Raw genomic sequence first — 23,638 nt, 5'->3', positions numbered from 1 at the left:
GAAAAATTGGTTAGCATCTGGTCTTAAGTGGACAGTGCTAACTCAGCTAGAGCAGCACATTGTATGCAACGGAAGAAGACAACTTAAGTACTGGTACTCTCTGCAAGGTACTCCATGTATTCCAATTTTTTAAAAATAAGACATTTAATTCGCAACAGATACTTTAAAATAAAATGTATAATTCATGCAGGAAATATCAAAACTTTCTGAAGACACACTTCCAAAAATACTATATAATGGTACTGCAGCTAACCTATTGGCTCCAGATATTTCATATATCAATACAGACATTCTTACCTTTTGCAAACCGCCACTCTGATCAAAACAAACTACATTGCGTCCCTTTAAAAAAAATATATATTTTACAATAATTTACTGTACACGCAAATAAGACAATAAATTTTCATTACTTTACAGTTGTTCACTGTTCATGTATCAAGTTATTTAGGGGCATAAGAACACATCTCCATTAAGAAAACTAATGATTCACACACACTGCTGTTACCCTTTGAACTCCACATTGAGAACTTACGGCTCTGTATGTACAAGTAACAGCAACTTCTTCAGTGAACCAATTTAAATAGCAATATTAAGTCAGGGACAATAAAAATTCATTCATTAATCAGAAATGTTACCTGATCAGTGATTCTTCTATATAAATACTATATCATATAATACGCGAGTTTTGACTCAAGCCGACATCTGTGCTCATATTTAACAAATGCAATAATAAATATTCTTTCTTCGCTAATCAATACAGACTTCAGTGTAATTCATCACGAATGAGTTTACACATCCTTAGTTTCGTAGCCTGTTAAAATATCAATCTGCTAGTGAGGTCCATAATATTATAGTGAACTAAGTTACTATAAACTTGTCTTATGTACTAGAATAAATGTAAAACTTGGTTTTACAAAAGGAAAAATCTGTACAAGTACACTTCACCAAGTTAAAAAAAAATGTTAAAATCAATCAGGTGACCAGTAATTGCAATATGCTCTATCACAACAATATTAAAAGTTCATTATGATAAATGAACAAAAGTATTTATCACTTTTCTATATACACTTTTAACACTTAAATATTACTGATTAACTTTCCAACTTCTTTATTGTGTTAATATTTAGGAATTTACCTGGTAACTAGTTTCGAAGTGTTGTTCTTCATTATCCATAACCTCCATAGTTTCATTGTCCATAAGCTATGGACAATGAAGAACAACACTTCGAAACTAGTCGCCAGGCAAATTCCTAAATATTAACACAGTAAAGAAGTTGGGAAAGTTAATCAGTAGTAAAAGTATTTATACTAACTAGAAGAAATCCACACATTTAAAAAATAATACAGAAAATTTACGTAAAATTCTTTAAATAAGGAACAATATTGGTTTGAAGTTGTGAAAACTGTGTCATAAAATTTACGTTATTTTCTTCAGTTAGCACCACTACAAGTAATTCAAGTCAACTTTCGTTATACAACTCTGTATTAAAAATTAATCAAATTATTAATAATGGGGTAAAGTTTAGCAGAGACCTCGAAGACATGCACATATGTGATGTGAGGCCAATGCTAAATTTTATCTGAATTTTGAGATTATGGGAAACAGCATTTGATTTGGATTATTAGCTTTGGTATAAAATTAAAGAATACAGTTTTGGCACATTTTACTCGAGAAAATACGTCAACCTTACATATCATATCACAGAATTCCAATGTTCAAAGGTTTAGAATAATTGTCATATTTATTTTACATTATCAAACGATTTGAATGTAAGGAAATTAAAATTCCAATTATAATTATTAATATTATATAGTACTATAGATCTAGATTCATTTTCCGGGCTGAGAGGCCGTGGTCTATTGGTTGGTTTTATACCAGACGTTTCGTCTGCAACTGCGGCAGACATCTTCAGTGGAGTGGTATCTGAGGTCGCAAGACTCTTCTCGGCGTACCTGAGGCAACTGATCCTGTGGCTGGTTGTGCGGGCGTATTTATGGTGCGGCTCGCGGGCCGAGGCATGTTGTCGCTGCGGTCCGCGCCACTTTGTTCACTGCTCCCGTTCTGGGTTCCGTCCTTTTGTTGTAGTGGCTTCTTATCTGTTCTGTTTAGGACCGGGTACCAACACTTGCTTAGCTTTACGCCTTCTTCCTTGCGATTAAAGTTGTTGTTATGTTTATATATTTCGATCGCTTCTCTATGTAGACGGGGGAAGAAGTGCGTCGTCGTGCTCAAGATGTCCGTGTCCTTGAATCTAATGTTGTGATCGCCCTCTTGATAGGCATGTGCTGCCACTGCTGATTTGTCGATCTGTCCTAGGCGGCAATTCCTATTATGTTCTGTCAGTCTCGTCCTGACGCTCCGCTGTGTAGTACCGATGTAGACCTTCCCACACAAACACGGAATCCTGTAAACTCCGGCGGACACCAGCTGAGGTCATCCAAGGACCAACGAGATAAGCTGGTGTCCGCCGGAGTTTACAGGATTCCGTGTTCGTGTGGGAAGGTCTACATCGGTACTACACAGCGGAGCGTCAGGACGAGACTGACAGAACATAATAGGAATTGCCGCCTAGGACAGATCGACAAATCGGCAGTGGCAGCACATGCCTATCAAGAGGGCGATCACAACATTAGATTCCAGGACACGGACATCTTGAGCATGACGACGCACTTCTTCCCCCGTCTACATAGAGAAGCGATCGAAATATATAAACATAACAACAACTTTAATCGCAAGGAAGAAGGCGTAAAGCTAAGCAAGTATTGGTACCCGGTCCTAAACAGAACAGATAAGAAGCCACTACAACAAAAGGACGGAACCCAGAACGGGAGCAGTGAACAAAGTGGTGCGGACCGCAGCAACAACATGCCTCGGCCCGCGAGCTGCACTATAAATACGCCCGCACAACCAGCCACAGGATCAGTTGCCTCAGGTATGCCGAGAAGAGTCTTGCGACCTCGGATACCACTCCATTGAAGATGTCTGCCGCAGTTGCAGACAAAACGTCTGGTATAAAACCAACCAATAGACCACGGCCTCTCAGCCCGGTAAATGAATCTAGATCTATAGACTAAGGCAGTGAAAGCCTACACTGCAAGATTATATAGTACTGATTACTTATTTCGAAGTAGAACATAAAATACACGCTGTGAATAAAAAATAAAGCTGCCTAAAAATGTGAATGACCTAACAAGAAGTTACAGCTTGAGATGAGTTCTCCTTTTCAAAACCTTATACCACTGAACAATAATTAATTACAATTTATACAAGTCCGGTTATAAGAGTTGTTGTTTTAACAAACCATTCACGGAAATATATTCACTCTCCAATTCATAAATTCAATAAAATTAAGCAGTTTTTTTAAATTTCATAATGTTACAGATTCTCTTATTAGTTTACAGTTTGAATTGTGAAGAGAAGTACAACTTTATCCATAGCAAATAAAAAAAAAATACCACTTTTCAACAATTCTTAGCGGATGTTGTATAGGATTTGAATGAAATTTGTTAAATACTGAAACTGTCACATTAACACAATCAGTGATTAAACAAAAGGCAAATAGTTTGTGTTACTTGGTAGTGACGTCACATGTAGGCTACTATATTGAAGTTTTTGTGATACAAGCATCTTAAGTGAAGTAAGATAAATTTATGACGCTTACAAGGTTACAATTTTCCAATTGTTGTAACTCAAGACCCTGAAACATAACACTTATATGCATGTGATGCCACTACTAAATTGCAAATATTTCATAATGAACATTTAAAGAGATATTTAATCCTCTGCACGGAATTGCATACAATTCCAGATATAAACAAGTAAACTAACTTCACTCTTCCACATATAAATGAAATAAAAATCCCGGATGATGGCAAATGTACAAAAAATTACCTTTACAAACAAGCTGCACAATGGCCACTGAATACTCTTCTCCTACAGCAACAGCATCGAGATGTGGAATAAAACTAGAATGTTTAATTTCGAAAGGACATAAATAATGCAGACAAGTAGTTCTGCATAAAATAAAAGATCTGACTAACACAACTTATACTGTAAAACTTCATTTATACGTTTCTCACATGTTTTTTCTAAAGTCCCAACAAAATTCCTATACTTTCCATGTTAATTTATTTCATTTATACGTTTTTCACACTTATACGATCTTTTTTAAACCCTGAGAGGTACAAAGCTTCATTAATACATTCTAATTAAATTTTGCTCGAAATTAGGCTTGCCGTGAAAATGTAAGAACGCGAAAATAGTACCGTATTTACATCATCAAATATAATACACATACCAATTTTTTTTATCCTACAATTAAAAAAAAACTGACTAATACTGCTAAACACCACTAAAGATTAAAATTATATCATCAAAACAGGTTATAAAGGCATTCCCTTACCTCTAACTATGCTAGGGTGACAAGATTTCCAGACAAAGAAAGCAGGACTCATTCCTGAAAGTGATTCTGTAAATCGTGGCTCTGGAGTTTTGCTCTTCTCCTTACATATCACATATCTAAACTTCATACCAAAGCAGTAACCAGTTTTAATGCAATACAAATTTTCAAATATTTAGACTACTAGCTATCCCATATAACTGCAATAAAGGAAATAATGTATCAATAATAAAAAAAATATATAATACAGTACACATAGACAATGTAGCTGCTGTAGCATGATTATTCTTCAGCAATTACTGAGCAAATACAAATTATTGGTTTCAATGTATTGCTTTCAACAACTACTGCTGTCCAAGAAGAAAATCATAGAATTCAAGACAAATATAATTCAGATTATACCCTGTGATCAACATAATATGTTTTAAAGTTTTTCACGGTATGTTTGTATCTTTAATATAGTAATCCGACAGAATGAAAATTCGGCTATCTTTCCTCTATATGTATCTTTATAAAACGGTTTCCGGTGTATCAAACTTTAACTATTTCGGTGCGCATGCGTCGATCCACTTCCACCTCCTACTTGAATGCTCGAGGGGAGGGGGTTGGTCGTGGTGATGACAGTTGGAACACGGCGTCAGTTAGGGACTTGGCCTGATATGGGTCGTTAAGAGGGCAGAATCAACTCAGTTGGAGAGATCAACCAACCGAAACTTGACCTTTGCTATGTGATAAGTATACACCAGAAAATTGGAGATTGTGATTGTGAGATGGGTTATGTGTGGGTTAGCAGATTTTAACAGATATGTAAAAAGGGGCTGCCGCTGAATGAAATAATTTGGTTGTTCATGTTTCTGAAAGGTTGCTGTTTATTCTATTTAAGAGAAAGATTATAATGTAGGGAGATATTCTTGTTACTTATTGTTGGAAGTTTCCTGTTAATTCTATTTAAGAGAAAGATTATAATTAAAGGGAATATTCTTGTTATTAATTGTTGAAAGTTTGCTGATAATTCTATTTAAGAGATAATTATAATAAAGGGAGGTACTGCAATTTTTTAATTTTTTTCTTTTTCTGAATTTATTTGGTTTTCAAAGTTTCCTTACTTAAAAACTGGTGTAGTGAGGCAACATCACATTGGTAGCAGAGCGTACAGAGTTTATTTTGTATTATTTGTAATGTATTTTTTTATTTTGTTGAAATGTTAATTTGTCATTACTTGGTGATTTTTATATTTTGCAATATGCCTCTTGCAACCTTACGTGAATTACGAAAAGAAGAACTTATATGGGAAATTTTATTCAGAATCCCATTTAATTCATTACCATTGGACTAATAATAATAATAAATTTCTAAATTTATAGACTTCAGCTCAAAGAATTTGAGTGACCACAAGGGTCCTGAATACAATAAACATGTACAATATAATGTGATGTGATATATTAAAGAAAAAAGAAAGTTAATTGGTGAAGGCAAATATAAGTTGATTAATTGAAATAGAGATGATGATGTAATATTTGAAGAGAATCCTTGATAATATTTATAAGAATAGACATTACATAATCAAAAGGAGTGTGAAGTTCCTTAAGATAATTCCATGTGAATTTTGTTATAGAACCTATACTGCCAAACAGCAAACCAATGACAGACCATTGTTTAAGAGGGACGTTGTACTTTTGACAGACAAGGTTCATATATAGACTTCTTCTCAATATCAGCTTCAGTGGCCTGATATAGGTTTCTTTCGAAACGGATAGTAGGGTCAAGAACAAGAGCCCGTTTTAAGCGTCCGTTGATAGCAATAATGTCTACTTTCTCAGTGGAACAATTGTTCAAACTTATGGAAGAACATTCCTGTACATCTGAAGGAACAGATGAAGTTTTTTTTGACAACACATATATATATATATATATATATATATATATATATATATACACGAGGCCTGTCTAAAAAGTATCCAACCTTAAATTTTCCAGCGCAAAGTAGTGATTCTAAGGCGGCGCCACTGTGCACGGTGGAAGGAGGAACCGTAATGCGCATGCTTGAATTTTTTCACCGCATTCGCTTGTGCCAGTCACTGGCTGGTGGTCGCCAAGTAAGGTGCTGTTCTAAGTGTTTGTCGGATTTAGTTTTCTCGAAAGATGACTGAACGAATTGAGCAAAGATACTGCATCAAATTTTGTCAAAAGCTTGGTGATTCTCAAAGTCAAACAATTCGTAAGATTCAGCAGGTGTTTGGGGAAGATGCGATGGGTGTAACACAAATTAAGGAGTGGTTCAACCGATTCAAAGATGGCCGCACATCAGCGGAGAGTGAGCAGCGTTGTGGCAGGCCCCAAACTGCTCGGAGTGCAACTGTTGTTGAGAGGGTGCGAAATTTGGTGATGGCAGATCGTCGTTTGACCGTGCGGGAGATTGCCGAAGAGGTTGGAGTGAGTAAAGATTCTGCACATGCAATTTTGCGTGATGATTTGAACATGAACCAAGTGGCTGCGAAATTCGTGCCCAAGTTGTTGTCCCCGGAACAAAAAGACCTCCGTCGTGACGTTGCACAGGACCTTCTGGACACCGCCAACACTGATCCTGGATTTCTGAACACTGTGATAACTGAAGATGAGTCATGGGTGTACGGGTATGACCCAGAAACAAAAAGACAGTCGTCGCAATGGAAGCATCCCGAGTCTCCAAGGCCGAAGAAAGCATGGCAGGTGCGAAGCAAAATCAAGGTGATGCTGTTTTCTTTGATGTCCGCGGAATGGTGCATCATGAATACGCACCGGAAGGACAAACGGTGACAAAGGAGTACTATCACGATGTTCTCCGGTGAATCCGTGATGCAGTTCGGCGCGAAAGACCAGACATGTGGACAGCGAACAACTGGCACTTGCATCACGACAACACCCCCGCACATTCATCCCAATTGATCCACACTTTCTTGGCCAAACATGGAATTACAACCATTCGCCAACCTCCCTACTCTCCAGACCTGGCTCCTTGCGACTTCTGGTTGTTTCCAAAATTGAAGACACCACTGAAAGGATCCCGTTTTGAGAGTAGAGAAGAGATAATGCGGAACGCGACGACGGAGCTGAACACCATTCCAAAAGAAGACTTCCAGAGGTGTTTCCGGCAGTGGAAGGATCGGTGGGCTAAGTGTGTGCAAGCACAAGGGGCCTACTTTGAAGGGGATTAGGGTCCCAACCCCGTCAGGTATTTGAAATATTTTTTCTGGCTAAAGGTCGGATACTTTTTAGACAGGCCTCGTGTATATATATATACACCATCCATGTTTCAAGTCGACCTGGTTGGTGAGTTGGTATAGCGCTGGCTTTCTATGCCCAAGGTTGCGGGTTCGATCCCGGGCCAGGTCGATGGCATTTAAGTGTGCTTAAATGCGACAGGCTCATGTCAGTAGATTTACTGGCATGTAAAAGAACTCCTGCGGGACAAAATTCCGGCACATCTGGCGACGCTGATATAACCACTGCAGTTGCGAGCATCGTTAAATAAAACATAACATTTAAACATTTTCCATGTTTCAAAATAGATCCCTTTCTTAATAATATAACTGAATTATTATCAAGGGTAACAGAAATTAATGAGGATAATGAGAAGCTATCACTAAAGCAATTTTATCACATCAAAGCATGTATTAGTCACTATAATACCAGATTCTATTTACAACTATTTTTATACTCAGGTTCAATCTCAGAACATTATTTAGCTCTTGAACAAATGTTAGGAGTTCTTAAGATAAATTGGTCTGTGGTTGAACAAGCTTGTTCTGAAACAAAACAAGATTTTCCTCTTGTTTCAGATGTGTTGTTGAACAAGTTACCATTTCAAAATTTGTCCTCAGTAGGTAAAGTCACGGATGGATTATTGCAAGAGACCTCATTATCTACTTCAGAATTACCCATTAATGCTGTAAACAGCAAAGTTTCTGATGATAGATTACAATATAAATCAATTGATAGTCCCTTACACCAATTATTTGTCAATAAGACTCCCTATTCTGGTGATATGTTTTCTAATATTTTGGATTTTTTTAAGATATTGATGGAAATTATGACAAAGGTTCAAATTTGGAATTTATCGCCCATGCATACATATCAAGTTCTTAGTTTATATACTATAGATAAATTAGGAGAACGAGTTGATTATGCTATTTTACATGGTTTAAATCTAGATGCATTTCATACAAATATATTGAATTATTTTCTTCCAGTATCTTTGCAACAACAATTAGCAGTTAACATGGCTTCTCGATCACAAAATCACAATGAGAGTTTTTCCTCTTTTGTAACAGATATTAAATTATGTCATAAAATGTTTCGTATTCCAAAATCTGAATCACAAATTGTAAGTGAAATCATTAATAGATTAAATGTAACTACATGGTCAGCATTACCAATGCAATCCCCCACTACAAATTTTACAGAACTTGATAATCTCATTTTGAGTGTTAAAGCCATCAATATTCGGATAATTTAGCGGGAGTACAAAATACTATGCATAATAATATCCTTCTGGAATTTCCGTGTGAATCCCATATATCATCAGCTTCAACAATTCCAATACAAAATACTAATGTACAAACGTCCTCTTTTATACGAAATACACCTTTTCGACCTCAAATGCAAACCTATAGATCACAATTTCAAAGACCTGTGTATAGAAATCAATATAGTTCTACTGTTCGTAATCAAATGATTCATGAACCATCAAATGAAAATAATGTCGTTATTCGTCGATGTTATAGATGTGGTTCTAGCCAACATTTAATTCGTAATTGTCCCCAATCAGTTGTCTCTAATAGTAGACATTATAATAATGCTATCCCATAACAATTACAACTATCTCAAAAAACTGATTCTACTGATATGCAGGCCCTTAGTATTTCTCCATTAACACGATGTGTGTCTATATTTAAAACTAGAATTTACGCACTGTTTGATACAGGTGCATGTAATAATTTTATTTCACAAGAAATATTTGATCAGTTAGTTTTGAAATACAAGATCAAATTAATCCCTACATTTTCTCCAGTTGTTATTGCAGTAGGCAATCCCATTACAATAATAGGCACCATTACGGTGCCTCTTCGTATTGACAGATATTCCTGGCCTGTAAGGTTTCATGTGGTGCAGAGTTTAAAATCTCCTTGTATTCTTGGTTTACCCTTTTTCATAAAAACACAAATTATTTTGAATGTAACTAATAGGCAATTTAATTTCAGATTTTATGCGAGTAATAAATTATCATTTTGTCATGGTCAACAACATATTATGCTTGATTCACCTTCAGTGAATCTCGATGATCCACCTGTAATTATGCCTGATGAAATGACTCATTTAACTTCAGAACAAAAAATAGTTATTCAAAATTTGATTCAGCAATTTCCTCATGTTTTAACAGATCAATTGGGTTCAACTACGGTATTACAATATACTATCCGTTTAGCCAACAATATCCCCATAAAAACTACACCTTATCGTCTTTCTCCACATAAAAATCTTGCTTTACAGAAGATAATACCAGTATGTTACAGACTGGTGTAATAAGACATTCTTCTTCCCATTATGCTTCTCCTGTTTTTTGGTAGATAAACCTAATGGGGAATAAAGACTTATCATTTATTACCGTAAATTGAATTAAAAAATTCTAGTTGATCAACAACCCATGCCTAATATTAATACTTGTTCCTATCATTTTCAGGGAGCAAAATATTTTACATCATTAGATTTAAATTCAGCTTACTTTCAAATTCCATTGTCTGAAGGAACAAAGCATCTTAAGCTTTCATTACTGAAACTGATCTGTATGAATTTAATAGATTACCTTTTGGTTTAGGTACCGGCTCTGGCATATTAGCAAAATTGATGAATAATATATTTTCAGATGTCAAATTTAAGTTCTTGTTCACTTACAGTGATGATTTACTTATTTATAGTCCTGATTTTGAATCTCATGTCAAACAGTTACGTATAGTTTTTGAACGTTTGGCTGATGCAAGATTGACAGTTAATCCGGCTAAAGTTAAGTATGCAACACCTACAGTGTCGTTTCTTGAACATATTTTATCTCCTTATGGCATTCAAATAGATCCAGATAGAACTCAAGTAATACAGGATTATCCTACACCACAAGATGTAAAAGGCATAGCGAGATTTATTGGGGCGGTGAATTTTTTTTCTAAATTCATACCAAACTATGCTCAATTGGCTGAACCATTAAATAGACTCGTCGGAAAAATGTACCTTTTCATTGGACGACAGAACAACAAAAGGCATTTGATACATTGAAATCAGCTATATCAACTCCACCTGTATTAGCCATTCCAGATTTTAAGAAATCATTTATTATACAGACAGATAGTTCGTCTTCAGCTATAGCAGCTGTATTATTGCAAGAGTATGAGGGACATTATAGGCCTCTTCATTATGTTTCTCGGCGATTAACAGATGCTGAATTAGATATACTATCTTTGAGAAAGAAGCACTAGCAGTTTTATTGGCTTTCGATAAATTTCATATTTATTTAGATCATAAACCCTTTGAATTACAAACTGATAACAATGTATTATCATACTGTTTATCGGGTACTAAGCATACAGGTCGTTTAGCAAGGTGGGCAATTAAGTTATCTGCTTACAAATATACAGTCAGTCATATTCGAGGTACTGATAATAATGTTGCTGATGCACTTTCTTGAATGTTTCACATTCCTGAAAATAATTCCACTGCACACCAATAAGATGTTTCACAAAGTGCAGTTCTTTCCTTTTTTTAATTTTTTACAGATATAGGCTCTCATCAACAAGCTGATCCCATTCTTCGAGATATGATTGCTAGAATTAAGAATGGAGAAATAATCCCTGATTATAAACTGAAAGGGGAAATTTTGGTTAACCGTGGTCAATGTGGTAATAAATATAAAATAGTATTGCCTGATGCATTGGTACCTGCTGTTTTTTCCTTCTATCATGAGTCTGAGATGGGAGGTCATTTAGGACGTTTTAAAACATATCATAAGATTTCACAAACCTTTACACAGCCTGGATTAGCTAAGGACATAGCGGTACGTGTAGCGAACTGTACTATTTGTAAAATGTCCAAACCAGCACAATTTCAACATTATGGGTTATTATCTAGTGAGGTTGCATCAGCACCAATGGAAAAAATTTATATTGATTATCTTGGTAAACTTCCAAGTACATCTAGTGGAAATACATATATTTTTGTAATTGTGGATGCATTTACCAAATTTTCTTGGTTATTTCCTGTTCGTAATGCAACGTCAACAATATCAATTGTCTCAGAAATCTGTGTGCTTTTTGCTGTGTGCTCGAGTATTAGTCTCAGATAATGCTTCTTATTTCATTTCACAAGAATTCAAACGATTCCTTTTTTCTCTAGGAATTAAACATGCGAGACTAACACCTCATTACTCCACACCAAATATTTGTGAGCGCTATAATAGGAATCTTAAGAATGCCTTAATAGCTTATCATGCTGATGACCACTCTCGTTGGGACTCCAATCTTCACTGGATACAATTTGCGTTGAATACAACGGAGCATGAACCTACTAATAGTACTCCATTTTCATTGTTTTTTCATTTCAGCCTAACAATCCCCTATCGAATCTCCGGTCTATTACAGACATTTTACCTGATAATGCTGATCCACACGATGTCAAACAAAATTGGACACGAGTCAAACGAAATCTTCAATTGGCACATAATAAGGTGTGTAAGTATTATAATCCGCTATGGCGTTCTGTACCTTTTCAAGTTGGAAGTCAAGTTATGTTGAAAAATTATGTACAAAGTAACGCTATAAAGAATTTTACAAGTAAATTAGCACCTCGGTACAAAGGTCCTTACGTCGTGCAGAGATTCACAACCCCTGTTTCAGTTGTTCAAGATCTTGCATCTAGAAACCAAATTCGAGCACATGTGTCTCAAATAAAATTCTGTTAATTTTCCTTATCTTATCTTTTGTTTCAGCTTTGGTATTTTTATTAATACATTGTCTTATATTGATTGGTCTATTTCATTAAATTATTATTTGTTCTGTAGCATATTAATTACTTGAATTGGTAATTTATAAAGTTGGACCTTTATGTCACTAACATACTTCGAAATGGTACTGGTGTTTGCTTACTTGGTTTTACTGACATCTTGTGATGATTCTAGTAGTGGCACCTAAAAAGATCCTTTTATAATCTTATTTAATTAAATTCGACCCTCCCAAATACTAACATTGTAATTCAATTTTTTATGGTTTTGAGTTATACTAATTAATATGGTCTTAAATTGTTTCTTTTTCTTCCAGTATTATCATTGTAGCTATAAACCTCCCCAATTGTATGTAAAATCTTATTGTTACTCTACTGTAACTCAATAATTGTGAATCTCTCAAATACTATAATTGTATCTTTAGTTACAATGGTTATAGCCTAACAAATTTATATACTGTATTATGTGAGATACAATGTTAGTATTCTGAATAGGTATTCGCATACATTATTCAGGATGTACAATTGTTTTCTGGTGTAAGTCATTATAATTGTTATATTTATATTTGCATTCAATTAGGCTATGTAAAATATGATATTTTCATGAATTTTACAAATTATTACAAGAATATCATATATAACTGACTAATGCAGTGTACAGTATTACTATATTGCATAGGTATTGACACCATCCACCTATTTAACATTTTGGTGTCCTTGTTGGTAATAATGACCGTACTGGTATTCATTTGTCATCAGCTGTTTAACATCATGAGAAACAGAATATTAGACATTGATTTATTATTATTTTTTTAAATTATGGTTTATTTAATGACGCTTGCAACTGCAGAGATTATATCAGCGTTGCCAGTGTGCCAGAATTTTGTCCCACAAGAGTTCTTTTACATGCAAGTAAATCTACTGACATGAGCCTGTTGCATTTAAACACTATTAAATGCCATCTACCTGGGCCGGAATCGAACCTACAACCTTGAGAATAGAAGACCAACGCTATACTGACTATGCTACCGAGGACATTGATTTATAATAATTATTGTAATGAATAATTGTAATAATTATTATATTGAAATAGGCTATACCTTCACGTGCCAAACAAATACTACAGTTATGTCACAGAATATTCTCTCTAAACCATCAAATTTTAATGGTAATTGTAAGTATACGAAAGTTTCTTAATAAACCTGGCTTATATTTTTAGATTGAAAGAATACTGACATCGTATTTCACTTCTAAATAGACATTATTTTATTGTAATAACATAAAAAAGTAATTTTAATGTTTCAGTAATAAGTATAAAAATTATTCTGATGATAAATTATAGATATATTTACCAAGGAATTCAACATTGGATTTTTCATGCCCAAGAAAGATCAGTGCGACTTACGTAATGAGTACGAAAATGCTGATGAAGACAAGATAGAAGAATTGAAGAAAGAGTATGACAAACATACAGTAGAGACACGACAACCCTTTTAAGAGAAGTCAAAGAAAAGGACAAGGAGACAATAACAAATGTTGTGTAGCATGTTATGACATGTAGAAGATTCTCACTACACCACAAAGTGAAGTGAGCTTGTTTTATTATAAAAGAAAATATGCTACGTACAACTTCACAGTTTTTTACTTAGGGAATTGGGAAGGCTTTAGTTATGTATGGCATGAGAGCATTGGTAAGAAGGGAAGTAATGAAATACAAGCTTTGTGATGGACTTCATATTAAATCAAATACAGAAAGATGTTAGTGAATTTGTTTTCTATTCTGATAATTGCACTGGCCAAAACAGAAACAGAAGTGTTTATGCTATGTACTCACTAATGGCAGAGAACTACGACGTTTATATGAGGCATAAGTTTCTTAAAAAAGGCCACACTCAGAATGAGGGTGATTCAATGCACGCTCTAATTGAAAGAACAAGTAAGAGACTGGATATTTATAATCCTGCGCAGTGGATCGTAGTGATCAGAACAGCCAAACGCAAGAGAAAACCTTATAATGTTAAGGAAGTGTCACAAGATGATATTTTCGATTTTAAAGAACATCTCTGCTTTGACAATAGGAACTGGAATACAAATACCAATGGTGAAACCATTAAATGAAACCAAATAAAAGAAGTGTATTTTGATGCAGAAAAGCCAGTTTGTTTGGAGTTAAAAACAGACTATCTTTCTCATATTGTCCACACTGTGAACGTGTTTGAGAAACGAAGAGGGAAAAGAAGCATAAGCACATTTGAACTGAAGAATACATATGAGACCGCTCCCCATTGCCAAGAAGAAGTATGATGATTTAATGTCATTGTGTAGATCTGGACATATTCCACAGTTGTATAAAGTATTTTATGAGTCATTGAAATCTGCGAACTAAAATTGTATCAGTAGTTGAAAACATTAATATTAATTTAATTACTTCCATTAATTAGGTCTATGATCTTCTATGTTTGCTTTACAGTTTTTCACCCTTATTAATGTTCAATGAATATTGCATTTTATACCGTGGAACCGTCTAGAGTCGACCTGGGGGTCTAGATTCGACCACTGTGTACATTTTCTCATTTCACGTGTTTATTCCAATAGAATTTCCTACTAGACGCCACTGCTTGCTTCCAGCTGACTGATAACACTTCCCCTTTTAATCTCGCAAGGTAGTGCCAAACGTATTTTATGTCCTTGATTATGTAAAATTCATTGTTGGCAATAGCAAAAATAGTAAGAAAAAAGTACTCTGTCTAACTTTTAACAATTTAGCCTTGTTTAACTGTAATGCAATGCAAAATAACTGTATTTCTATAATCAGAATTTTAAGCTTAACAACATACTACAACAAAAAATATTTTTCCATATTACTGTCAGAAGTTGAAGTTGTATTCCAGTACAGAGTCGACCATGCAGGCCTGTAGAATTAATCCATTCGAGTCACAAAGAGTCCTTAATAAACTACCACAATCTGGTATGACAGAGTCTCCAGAATCTCAGTCCACACTGCCACTGGTGGGAGAAGCGGTAATCAAAGTGCTCCAATTGGCTGCCAAGAAAAGGTAAAGGAAAACTGAAATTGAACCAGGAAAAAGTATTGTATCAGTAGGCCTACTGAAGGCGGAACATCTCAGTCAAATGAAGAAATCTCTCAACCTGTCTCAACAGAGGAGACTAGAAAAAGAGAAGCCAAGAAAAGAAAACAGAGAGGATAACAGGAGTCCAGTGATAGTGATGAAGACGGACGACATTCCACTACATATTCGTGAGATGAGTGGGTTGAAGAGGAAGATAACAATGATAATGACAATTTCGATGACCCTAAACCGGGGGATCGGCTTTTAGTGAAGTTCCCAACTAAAAATACAATTAAATTTTATGTTGGTTGCATTGAGGAATTGGTTCCAGGAGAAGGACTTGAACTTCGTTTTGTTAGAAATTGTGGTGGATTCGAGTTCAAATATCCTGAGGTGGAGGATGCGAGTCTTATTGACTATGTTCAGGTAGAAAGAAAACTAAGTGCTTCTGTTCCTACGGAGGAAAAGGAATTCGTAAAATTTGGTGTTGATTTTCAGGGTTATGATATTAATTAGGAGATGGAAACTGTATTTTCTGTATTTTCCAGGGTTTTTTATTAATTAGTACATTAATAATGTGATAATGTTGTGTGTAATTTGACGTAATTTTATGTCTGCTAATTAATTAAATATTTTTTATTAAATTTATGAGCGTTAACCTATTTAATATATGCACATTAAAATAACTGTTTAAAATTCGCATTTTTCTATCCCAAATAAATAAAAAATAATAAAGTAAATAATAATAAAAGCATCCAAAAGGAGGTCGATATCGACCAGAATGAGAGCAAACGTTCATTTACATGTATTTTTAATATGGTGGTCGACTTAACACCATGTACATGGTTGAGTCCACCGGCGTTTAAAATTTGTTTTCCTCAGTGACCGTGGAAGTTCATAAAATGAAAATAACAGAAAACAATCCCTGAGTTGTGCGCTATAACATACCATTCTCAGTGAAATAGTAGATAGCATTGTCTGTGAAGTAGTGTTAAAAGTACGAAAAAAAGCGGTCGACTCTAGACGGTTTGACGGTAATTGAATGGGGCTCTCACAGCATTCACAGTACCCACCCATTAAGGAGAGCGCAGTAGAGTTGAATACAAAAAAATGCAGATACAACGTTGTAAAAAGAGGCCATTCAATTGTTGTTATGGCACACTGTTCAGCTGAGTGAAAATTGACTACATGGCTTAAGGGTCGGCCTGGTTGGCGCAGTTGGTATAGCGCTGGCCTTCTATGCCCAAGGTTGCGGGTTGGATCCCGGGCCTGGTCGATAGCATTTAAGTGTGCTTAAATGCAATAGACTCATGTAAAAGAACTCCTGCGGGACAAAATTCCGGCACACCAACGACACTGATATAATCTCGGCAGTTGCGAGCGTCGTTAAATAAAACATAACATTTAAACATTTTAACATGGCTTAAGGTATCTCAATACTTTCTCATTGAAAATTTTCATTAATCTTGATGTACCATTACCTATTAATAAAATCTGATTGTGATTATAATACTCTTCAAGTAATATCAGCGAATAGGGATTATAAAGAATGGACACTTTGCGTCGGTACCTTTGATGTAGCCGGACTGATTTCAATGACCTTCAAGCCAGCTAAAGCGTGAGATTCGGCTTTCTCCCTAGAGTTGGCGCTGACATCACACCAGCTAGCAGTCGACACAGCAGAAATATAACACATATAATTAATACATCTAGGTACATTATGTACTCAAATAAAATAAATTGGATCCATAAAATAATAAATCCGTCATTAACTGTAATATCTAGACTCTAGAGTTCCTTTATAATGAGAGTTGAGTCGTTGACCTCAACAACAACAATTAAAATATGTAATGATTTGATAGCACTGAAAATGGAAAAACAAAACTCTTACGAGAAGTAAAACCATATACCTATATTATATTATATACAAATATTAAACGAATTTGATACTTAATTTTACAATGTATTATATTATTTTATAATATAATTTATTATATATTATCTGAAATATAAACAATTATTATTACAACTAGTTCGTCACTGAGAAATATGGAAAAGCTGTTAACTTGAATTTATTTGAAGCAAAGCGTTACTGGATTATGCAATAAGGTAGGCAATGTTTGAATCCTGTGTCTCAACTCTATTCTCAATTATTATCTTAGCCTATGCTCGATTACACTAACCTCTAGCGCTTGAAAGTAGAACTAAACACTGGCGCACAGAGAAACAAAACACAGGCAAATTCGCTTAGTGTCCATTCTTTATAATCCCTATTCGCTGGTAATATGTCTTGTAGCGCCTACCTTTCATTCTCCATTCTAAATTTATAAAATGCATGTAGTTTCAATTCGAAATTAATTAAACGCATTCACATAATGTAAGAGCCATTACAATTCGCACCTACCATGGTATATGAAAGATAACATTAATATCATAACCAGGTATAACAGAAGAAATTACCAAGATATATTCGGATATAATAATTGTAACTCAGGTTACAATGCTTATACTTCATGAATCATTTGAATACAGGTATTGTATCTCAGAAATAAACCTGAACTATCATGAAAAAAATTTGTTTAGTAGCAGACATAAGATGGGGTTTTTCTTTTCTTTTTCTTATTTTTTCTTTCTTTTTTGTTTTTCTTTAATTACACATTACTCTTTTACCTTGAGGTACTATTATTTTTATTACTCAATTTGTCATATGCCTGGCATTAAATTTCAATCGTTTCTAAAAGTTGGAAAAAAAAAAAAAGCTGTGGCTTTATTATGGACAACTGTCGCCTTCTGAGTGTCATTGGACTTGAATTAATATACATATTCGATTTGTTACGATTAATATTATCATTTCTTTCACTCACCAACATCCATTATATATGCATTGATACATTTTCTATGTCTGAGCCGGCTATGTTGTTTTGAAGTGCATCTTTTCCTTAATCTTTCCTTAGTCTTTCCTATTCTTTCTTTTTATTGTTTTATTTAAATTTTTTTCTCTCTCTTCTCTTTTTTTCATTTTTCTTTTTCTTTCTTGTTTGCGGGGAGGGGGGATGTCACGGTATGTTTGGATCTTTAATATTGTAATCCGACAGAATGAAAATTCGGCTATCTTTCCTCTATATGTATCTTTATAAAATGGTTTCCGGTGTATCAAACTTTAACTATTTCAGTGCGCATGCGTCGATCCACTTCCACCTCCTACTTGAATGCTCGAGGGGAGGGGGATGGTCCTGGAGATGACGGTTGGAACGCAGTGTCAGTTGGGGACTTGGCCTGATATGGGTCGTTAAGAGGGCAGAATCAACTCAGTTGGAGAGATCAACCAACCGAAACTTGACCTTTGCTATGTGATAAGTATACACCGGAAACTTGGATATTGTGATTGTGAGATGGGTTATGTGTGGATTAGCAGATTTTAACAGATATGTAAAAAGGGGCTGCCGCCGAATGAAATAATTTGGTTGTTTATTTTTCTGAAAGTTTGCTGTTTATTCTATTTAAGAGAAAGATTATAATGTAGGGAGATATTCTTGTTACTTTTGTTGGAAGTTTCCTGTTAATTCTATTTAAGAGAAAGATTATAATTAAAGGGAATATTCTTGTTATTAATTGTTGAAAGTTTGCTGCTAATTCTATTTAAGAGATAATTATAATAAAGGGAGGTATTGTAATTTTTGGATTTTTTTCTTTTTCTGAATTTATTTGGTTTTCAAAGTTTCCTTACTTAAACACTGGTGTAGTGAGGCAACATCACAAGTTTCTGGCTTCAGACTAGATTTTTTATCTATTTCCTGTTATTTCTGTCTTCACTTATTTTCTCTGAGAGAATAGAAAACATGGAACTTTCGTTTCAAACTTTATTTTGCAGGACTTTTAGCAGCATAGACTTAAAAAGCAGAATATTTATAGGAATTTCAAAATTTTACGCAGGCCTCAGGATAAGGAGCTAAAAAAAAAGGGGTATCCTGCGAAAAGTAGGACATTTGGTCACCCTAAACTATATGTCACATTCATCCTCATTTGCAGTATCAGAACTGGAACTATCGGTCACCAGGTCACCACGTCAGAACATTGACAATGACTAACGTCATGCTACTCTTTCGTCAATAATAAATTCGTAAATTCCTTTGGTTTAATTAAAGATGCGTTATTGTTGAGAGTTGTATTAATAAAATCCCACAATAAAAGAAAACACGTTATTAAGCCATTCTAGTAGTTAAAAATATTACTATTAGTGATTGTTGTCAAAAATGGACAAGAAATTACGAATGAAAAGTGCGCAAAAGACGAGAAAACACTAACTCGCAGTGGCCATTTATGTCAGTTGTTTCCTATCATATTTCGTAATGTAAATAGAGCGTTAATTTTAATTTGTTCAAGTCTGAGTGAGTATGAATATAATATGCACCCCAGTATTCAAGAAGATATTTTGCCAAAAAAAAAAAAAAAGAAGTGTGTATTACAAACACGTATACTGTTAAGAAATTTTTTAATTCCTCAAAATTTGAAGCTGCCCATTTTGTCTCCGCATGTGCTAGCTTCAGTAAATCAGTTATGTGCCAGTGGGAGAAACAATTCAGAGGGAAGAAATGGAACATTTTAAACAATGAGAATCCAGGTTCAAAGCTGTGATCGCACTAAATACAACTATTCTAACACCCCAACAAATGAAAACATTGACAATAGACTCAACCTGATATGACGAGAAGGTTGGTGATTGGTTTTTGAATTCCAATGAGTGCAAGAATGAGGAAGTGTGTTTGTAATAGATCTTTTTTATAAAATAATCACATGTTATTAATTATTAATGCTATTTCAGATGCAATTAAAAGACATTTCAGTTATGTCTTTCTCGTTTGTGCGTTTTTTCTTCAGACCCCCATAAAAACGTATAAATGAAGTTTTATTGTATTTCTTAAAATAAGTCCCCAAAGATACCCAAAATTGTCATACAAGTTAAATTTAAAATACAAATATGAAGAATATTACAGTACAAAAAAGTAATTGGTTAAGAAAATAAATAGGTAGAAAAAAGACCAGAACATAATCAATACTTGTCCTTACACAACACATTTCCGTTACAATCTGGTCACCTTAGGTAGAAAATACTTTGACATTATGAAACATTAGTCAAACTTCATACATTCTTCCCTTATGTACAAATAAGACAAAATAACATTTGGATAATACACACAATTTCATTAGTGTTAAAAATTTAAGTATCTAAAAAAATGCAGTCAAATTTTCAATGTGATTTGAGTGATAAAAATGGCAAACATGCCCATACCACCATGAGCTGAATGCAGCAATATGTCAAGATGCAGCTGGACAGGTTCGTCATCTCCCACTCAGACCTGAACCTCAAATGATAGTGCTCTCAATGGTAGAATGAGACACTTGTCGGTATTGCCTTGATTTCTGCTGAAGCCATGCATTTTTATTAAGGCAAGGCAGTCCTTGAAGATTTTGAAACATGCGTGTTTTAGATGACCTGTAATTTTAAGCAAAAATAATTAGTTACAATTACTGTTGCCTTAAAATTCAGAACTTAATGACAAGAACTAATTACAATTAAATTCATATTAATCTATTATATAAATATCACTGTGTAACCGACATTAAACTGCAGAAAAATATAATTCAATGATTTCTACACATAAAATAAAACTGAGGTGTAGATTTTGATGGTGGAGAACCAGTGGCCAATGCACATTAAAACATATAATCACCGTCACAGTCTGTTAAACCCATTTAATTTGGCCCAATGTGCAAAGCTACAGGGCTTACATAAGCAATCCAGAGGTAAGAATAAAATTGCAAAAGTTAACTGGTTTAATCTCGTTCAAATCATCAGAAGTGTACGAGAAGTTCCTAATGCATATGGCTTCAGCCAGTCCAGGTTATGGAGCAGGTTATGTGAAGAAGTTAGGCCGTGTCTCAAAGCTACATTTTCAGCTGAAGTGAACTAGATTGCTGATTAAATAGCCGAATGTGACGTCAGAAGTTATGATCCAAAGCTACGTAGTGCATAGCAACCAAGTCCATAGTAGCTAGTAAACGAAAATGCTTGCTTGATTGTTGACTTGTTCACTAAGGCTGTGTCTCAAAGCTCAAGTCCATACTACACACTAGTGACTAACTACTAGGTGACTTGTAAACTATACACTAGGGAGCTTTGGAAATGTATGCTTGAAACATGGCCTTCTGCATGGATTATTTTTCTAAAAACCATGACATCACAGTGCAGCACTAAATTAAGAAGGCAGTGTCCAAATGCAGTTTCATTACGAGTTATATGGGAAATATAAGGGCTTAATATATTACAGTAATGTTTAAAACATTGTACAGAAGGTACTAACAATGTCAGTGTTCAAAGTTAACGTCTTATTCTACATTATAGTTGCATTATTTCACTTCCAAAGCATTTTCAGATTTCATAGCTCCAATTGCTGATGAGGTATCCATGTTTGTTTAGTGAACAAGTCATCAATCAAGCAAGCATTTTCGTTTACTAGCTACTATGGACTTGATTGCTATGCACTATGTAGCTTTGGACTATGACTTCTGACGTCACATCCGGCTATTTAGTCAACATTCTAGTGCACTTCAGCTGAAAATGTAGCTTTGAGACACGACCTAAACAAACATGGATACCTCATCAGCAGGGAACGGATTTATATGGACTAAAAATATATGAAATATGTAAATATATATGTAGTTATTTTTACCAAAATATGGAATTAAATATGGATTTTTACCAAAATATGGAATTAAATATGGACTTAAAATTATAAAAAAATGACTATGTACGTTAAATATTGGTACATTTTAATCAAACTAAACAAAAAATATAATGGACGTACCTTATCTTCCAATGTAGTTTCAACAAAACACAATTGTTATTGTCTGTTACCATAACAATAGGTTACAAACATTTCTTTCAAGTGCTGAAAAGTGAATCTTCTTCTATTGTCTCTGAGGATAGATTTATACTGACTAAAAGAGCGTTCGACGTCACAAGAAGTAACTGGTACATAATTCAATTTCACAATGTCTGCTGGGGATAAGTCCAAGTTAATCTTCACTGTTGATTCACCACTCATCACAGAAACAACCTTTTGTAGTTCTTCATATCCAGGGTTTTTTGAAAGTACAGTGTCCACCTTAGCTCTTACTGCATCTGCAACTTTACCTCTACCACGATTCAGTTGTTCCACAGTACTATTTATAATTTCAAAACTTTCAGATAGTGAAAGGTGCCTATTTTGGAGACTTTTGAGCGTTTTTATGATGCATGAAAATGTATGCTGAATGTGAGCTAAGTCATTCTTCACACTTATGTCACAGGTAACTGTTTTCGCAGTATCAATTGAGACTGCATCTTCAGAGTCCAATGCAAGGAGAACATTGTTAATAGAGTCTATATGTTCGGCATAATATTCAACTGCTTCTAGCCATGTACCCCATCTAGTTAAAATTGGCTTTGGTGGCAATGGAATTTCAGGGTACATTTCTTTCAACACGTTAACTCTACTGGGAGCTTTGAGAAATACTTTTTTCACTGATGAAATCAACAAATCTACTTTAGGGAAATTGTCTCTGACCACTTCTGCCACACGATGAAATGCATGCGCCACACAAGTAAAATGAGTCAATTTAGGATATACAACAGATAATGCTTGTCCAGCTTTGACCATATAAGGGGCAGCATCGCTAATAAAGAATAACACATTATCGTACATAATACCCTTTGGCCACAGGATACCCATAGCTTCGTTGAACAGTTTAACTATAGTTTTGTTATTGCACTTTTCTAGAACTTCACAATGTAAAAGAATTCGTTCAGAATATTGTTCACTTAACAAACCGATAACTACATTACCAACAAGTCTACCTTCTTTGTCGGGAGTCTCATCAATGGAAACCCAAATTGAACTATCTTTAATTTCATCTCTTATCTTCTGTATTGTCTCATCGTAGATGGATGGAGCATACGTGGAGTGTTGACTCATCCGGGATTGTATGTTGAGTATATTTTTCAAGGAATTCCCTGAAGACCTTATTCTTTAGTTTGTAGAGAGGAATATCAGCAGAGATGAGAGAACGGCACAGGTCGATGTTAAACTCAGATCTTACATTCGA

At 34.7% G+C, this 23,638-nt stretch overlaps 1 protein-coding gene across 1 annotated transcript in view; it reads right to left on the bottom strand.

The window, feature by feature from the left end:
• Positions 1–2,911: 2,911 nt before the first annotated feature.
• LOC138703275 (solute carrier family 2, facilitated glucose transporter member 10-like) overlaps positions 2,912–23,638 on the bottom strand; it is a 59,461-nt gene continuing 38,734 nt past the window's right edge. Inside the window, exon 5 of the mRNA XM_069831021.1 lies at positions 2,912–20,987. Coding sequence (XP_069687122.1) covers positions 20,858–20,987 — 130 coding nt within the window. The 3' untranslated portion in view covers positions 2,912–20,857. The remainder of the gene's footprint in view (positions 20,988–23,638) is intronic.

The sequence above is a fragment of the Periplaneta americana genome, chromosome 7 (assembly GCF_040183065.1).
Source record: "Periplaneta americana isolate PAMFEO1 chromosome 7, P.americana_PAMFEO1_priV1, whole genome shotgun sequence".
NCBI classification, from domain to species: Eukaryota; Metazoa; Arthropoda; class Insecta; order Blattodea; family Blattidae; genus Periplaneta; species Periplaneta americana.
The sequence above is the reverse complement of the archived record's forward strand: the minus strand, read 5'-3'. Positions and strand labels throughout refer to the sequence as shown.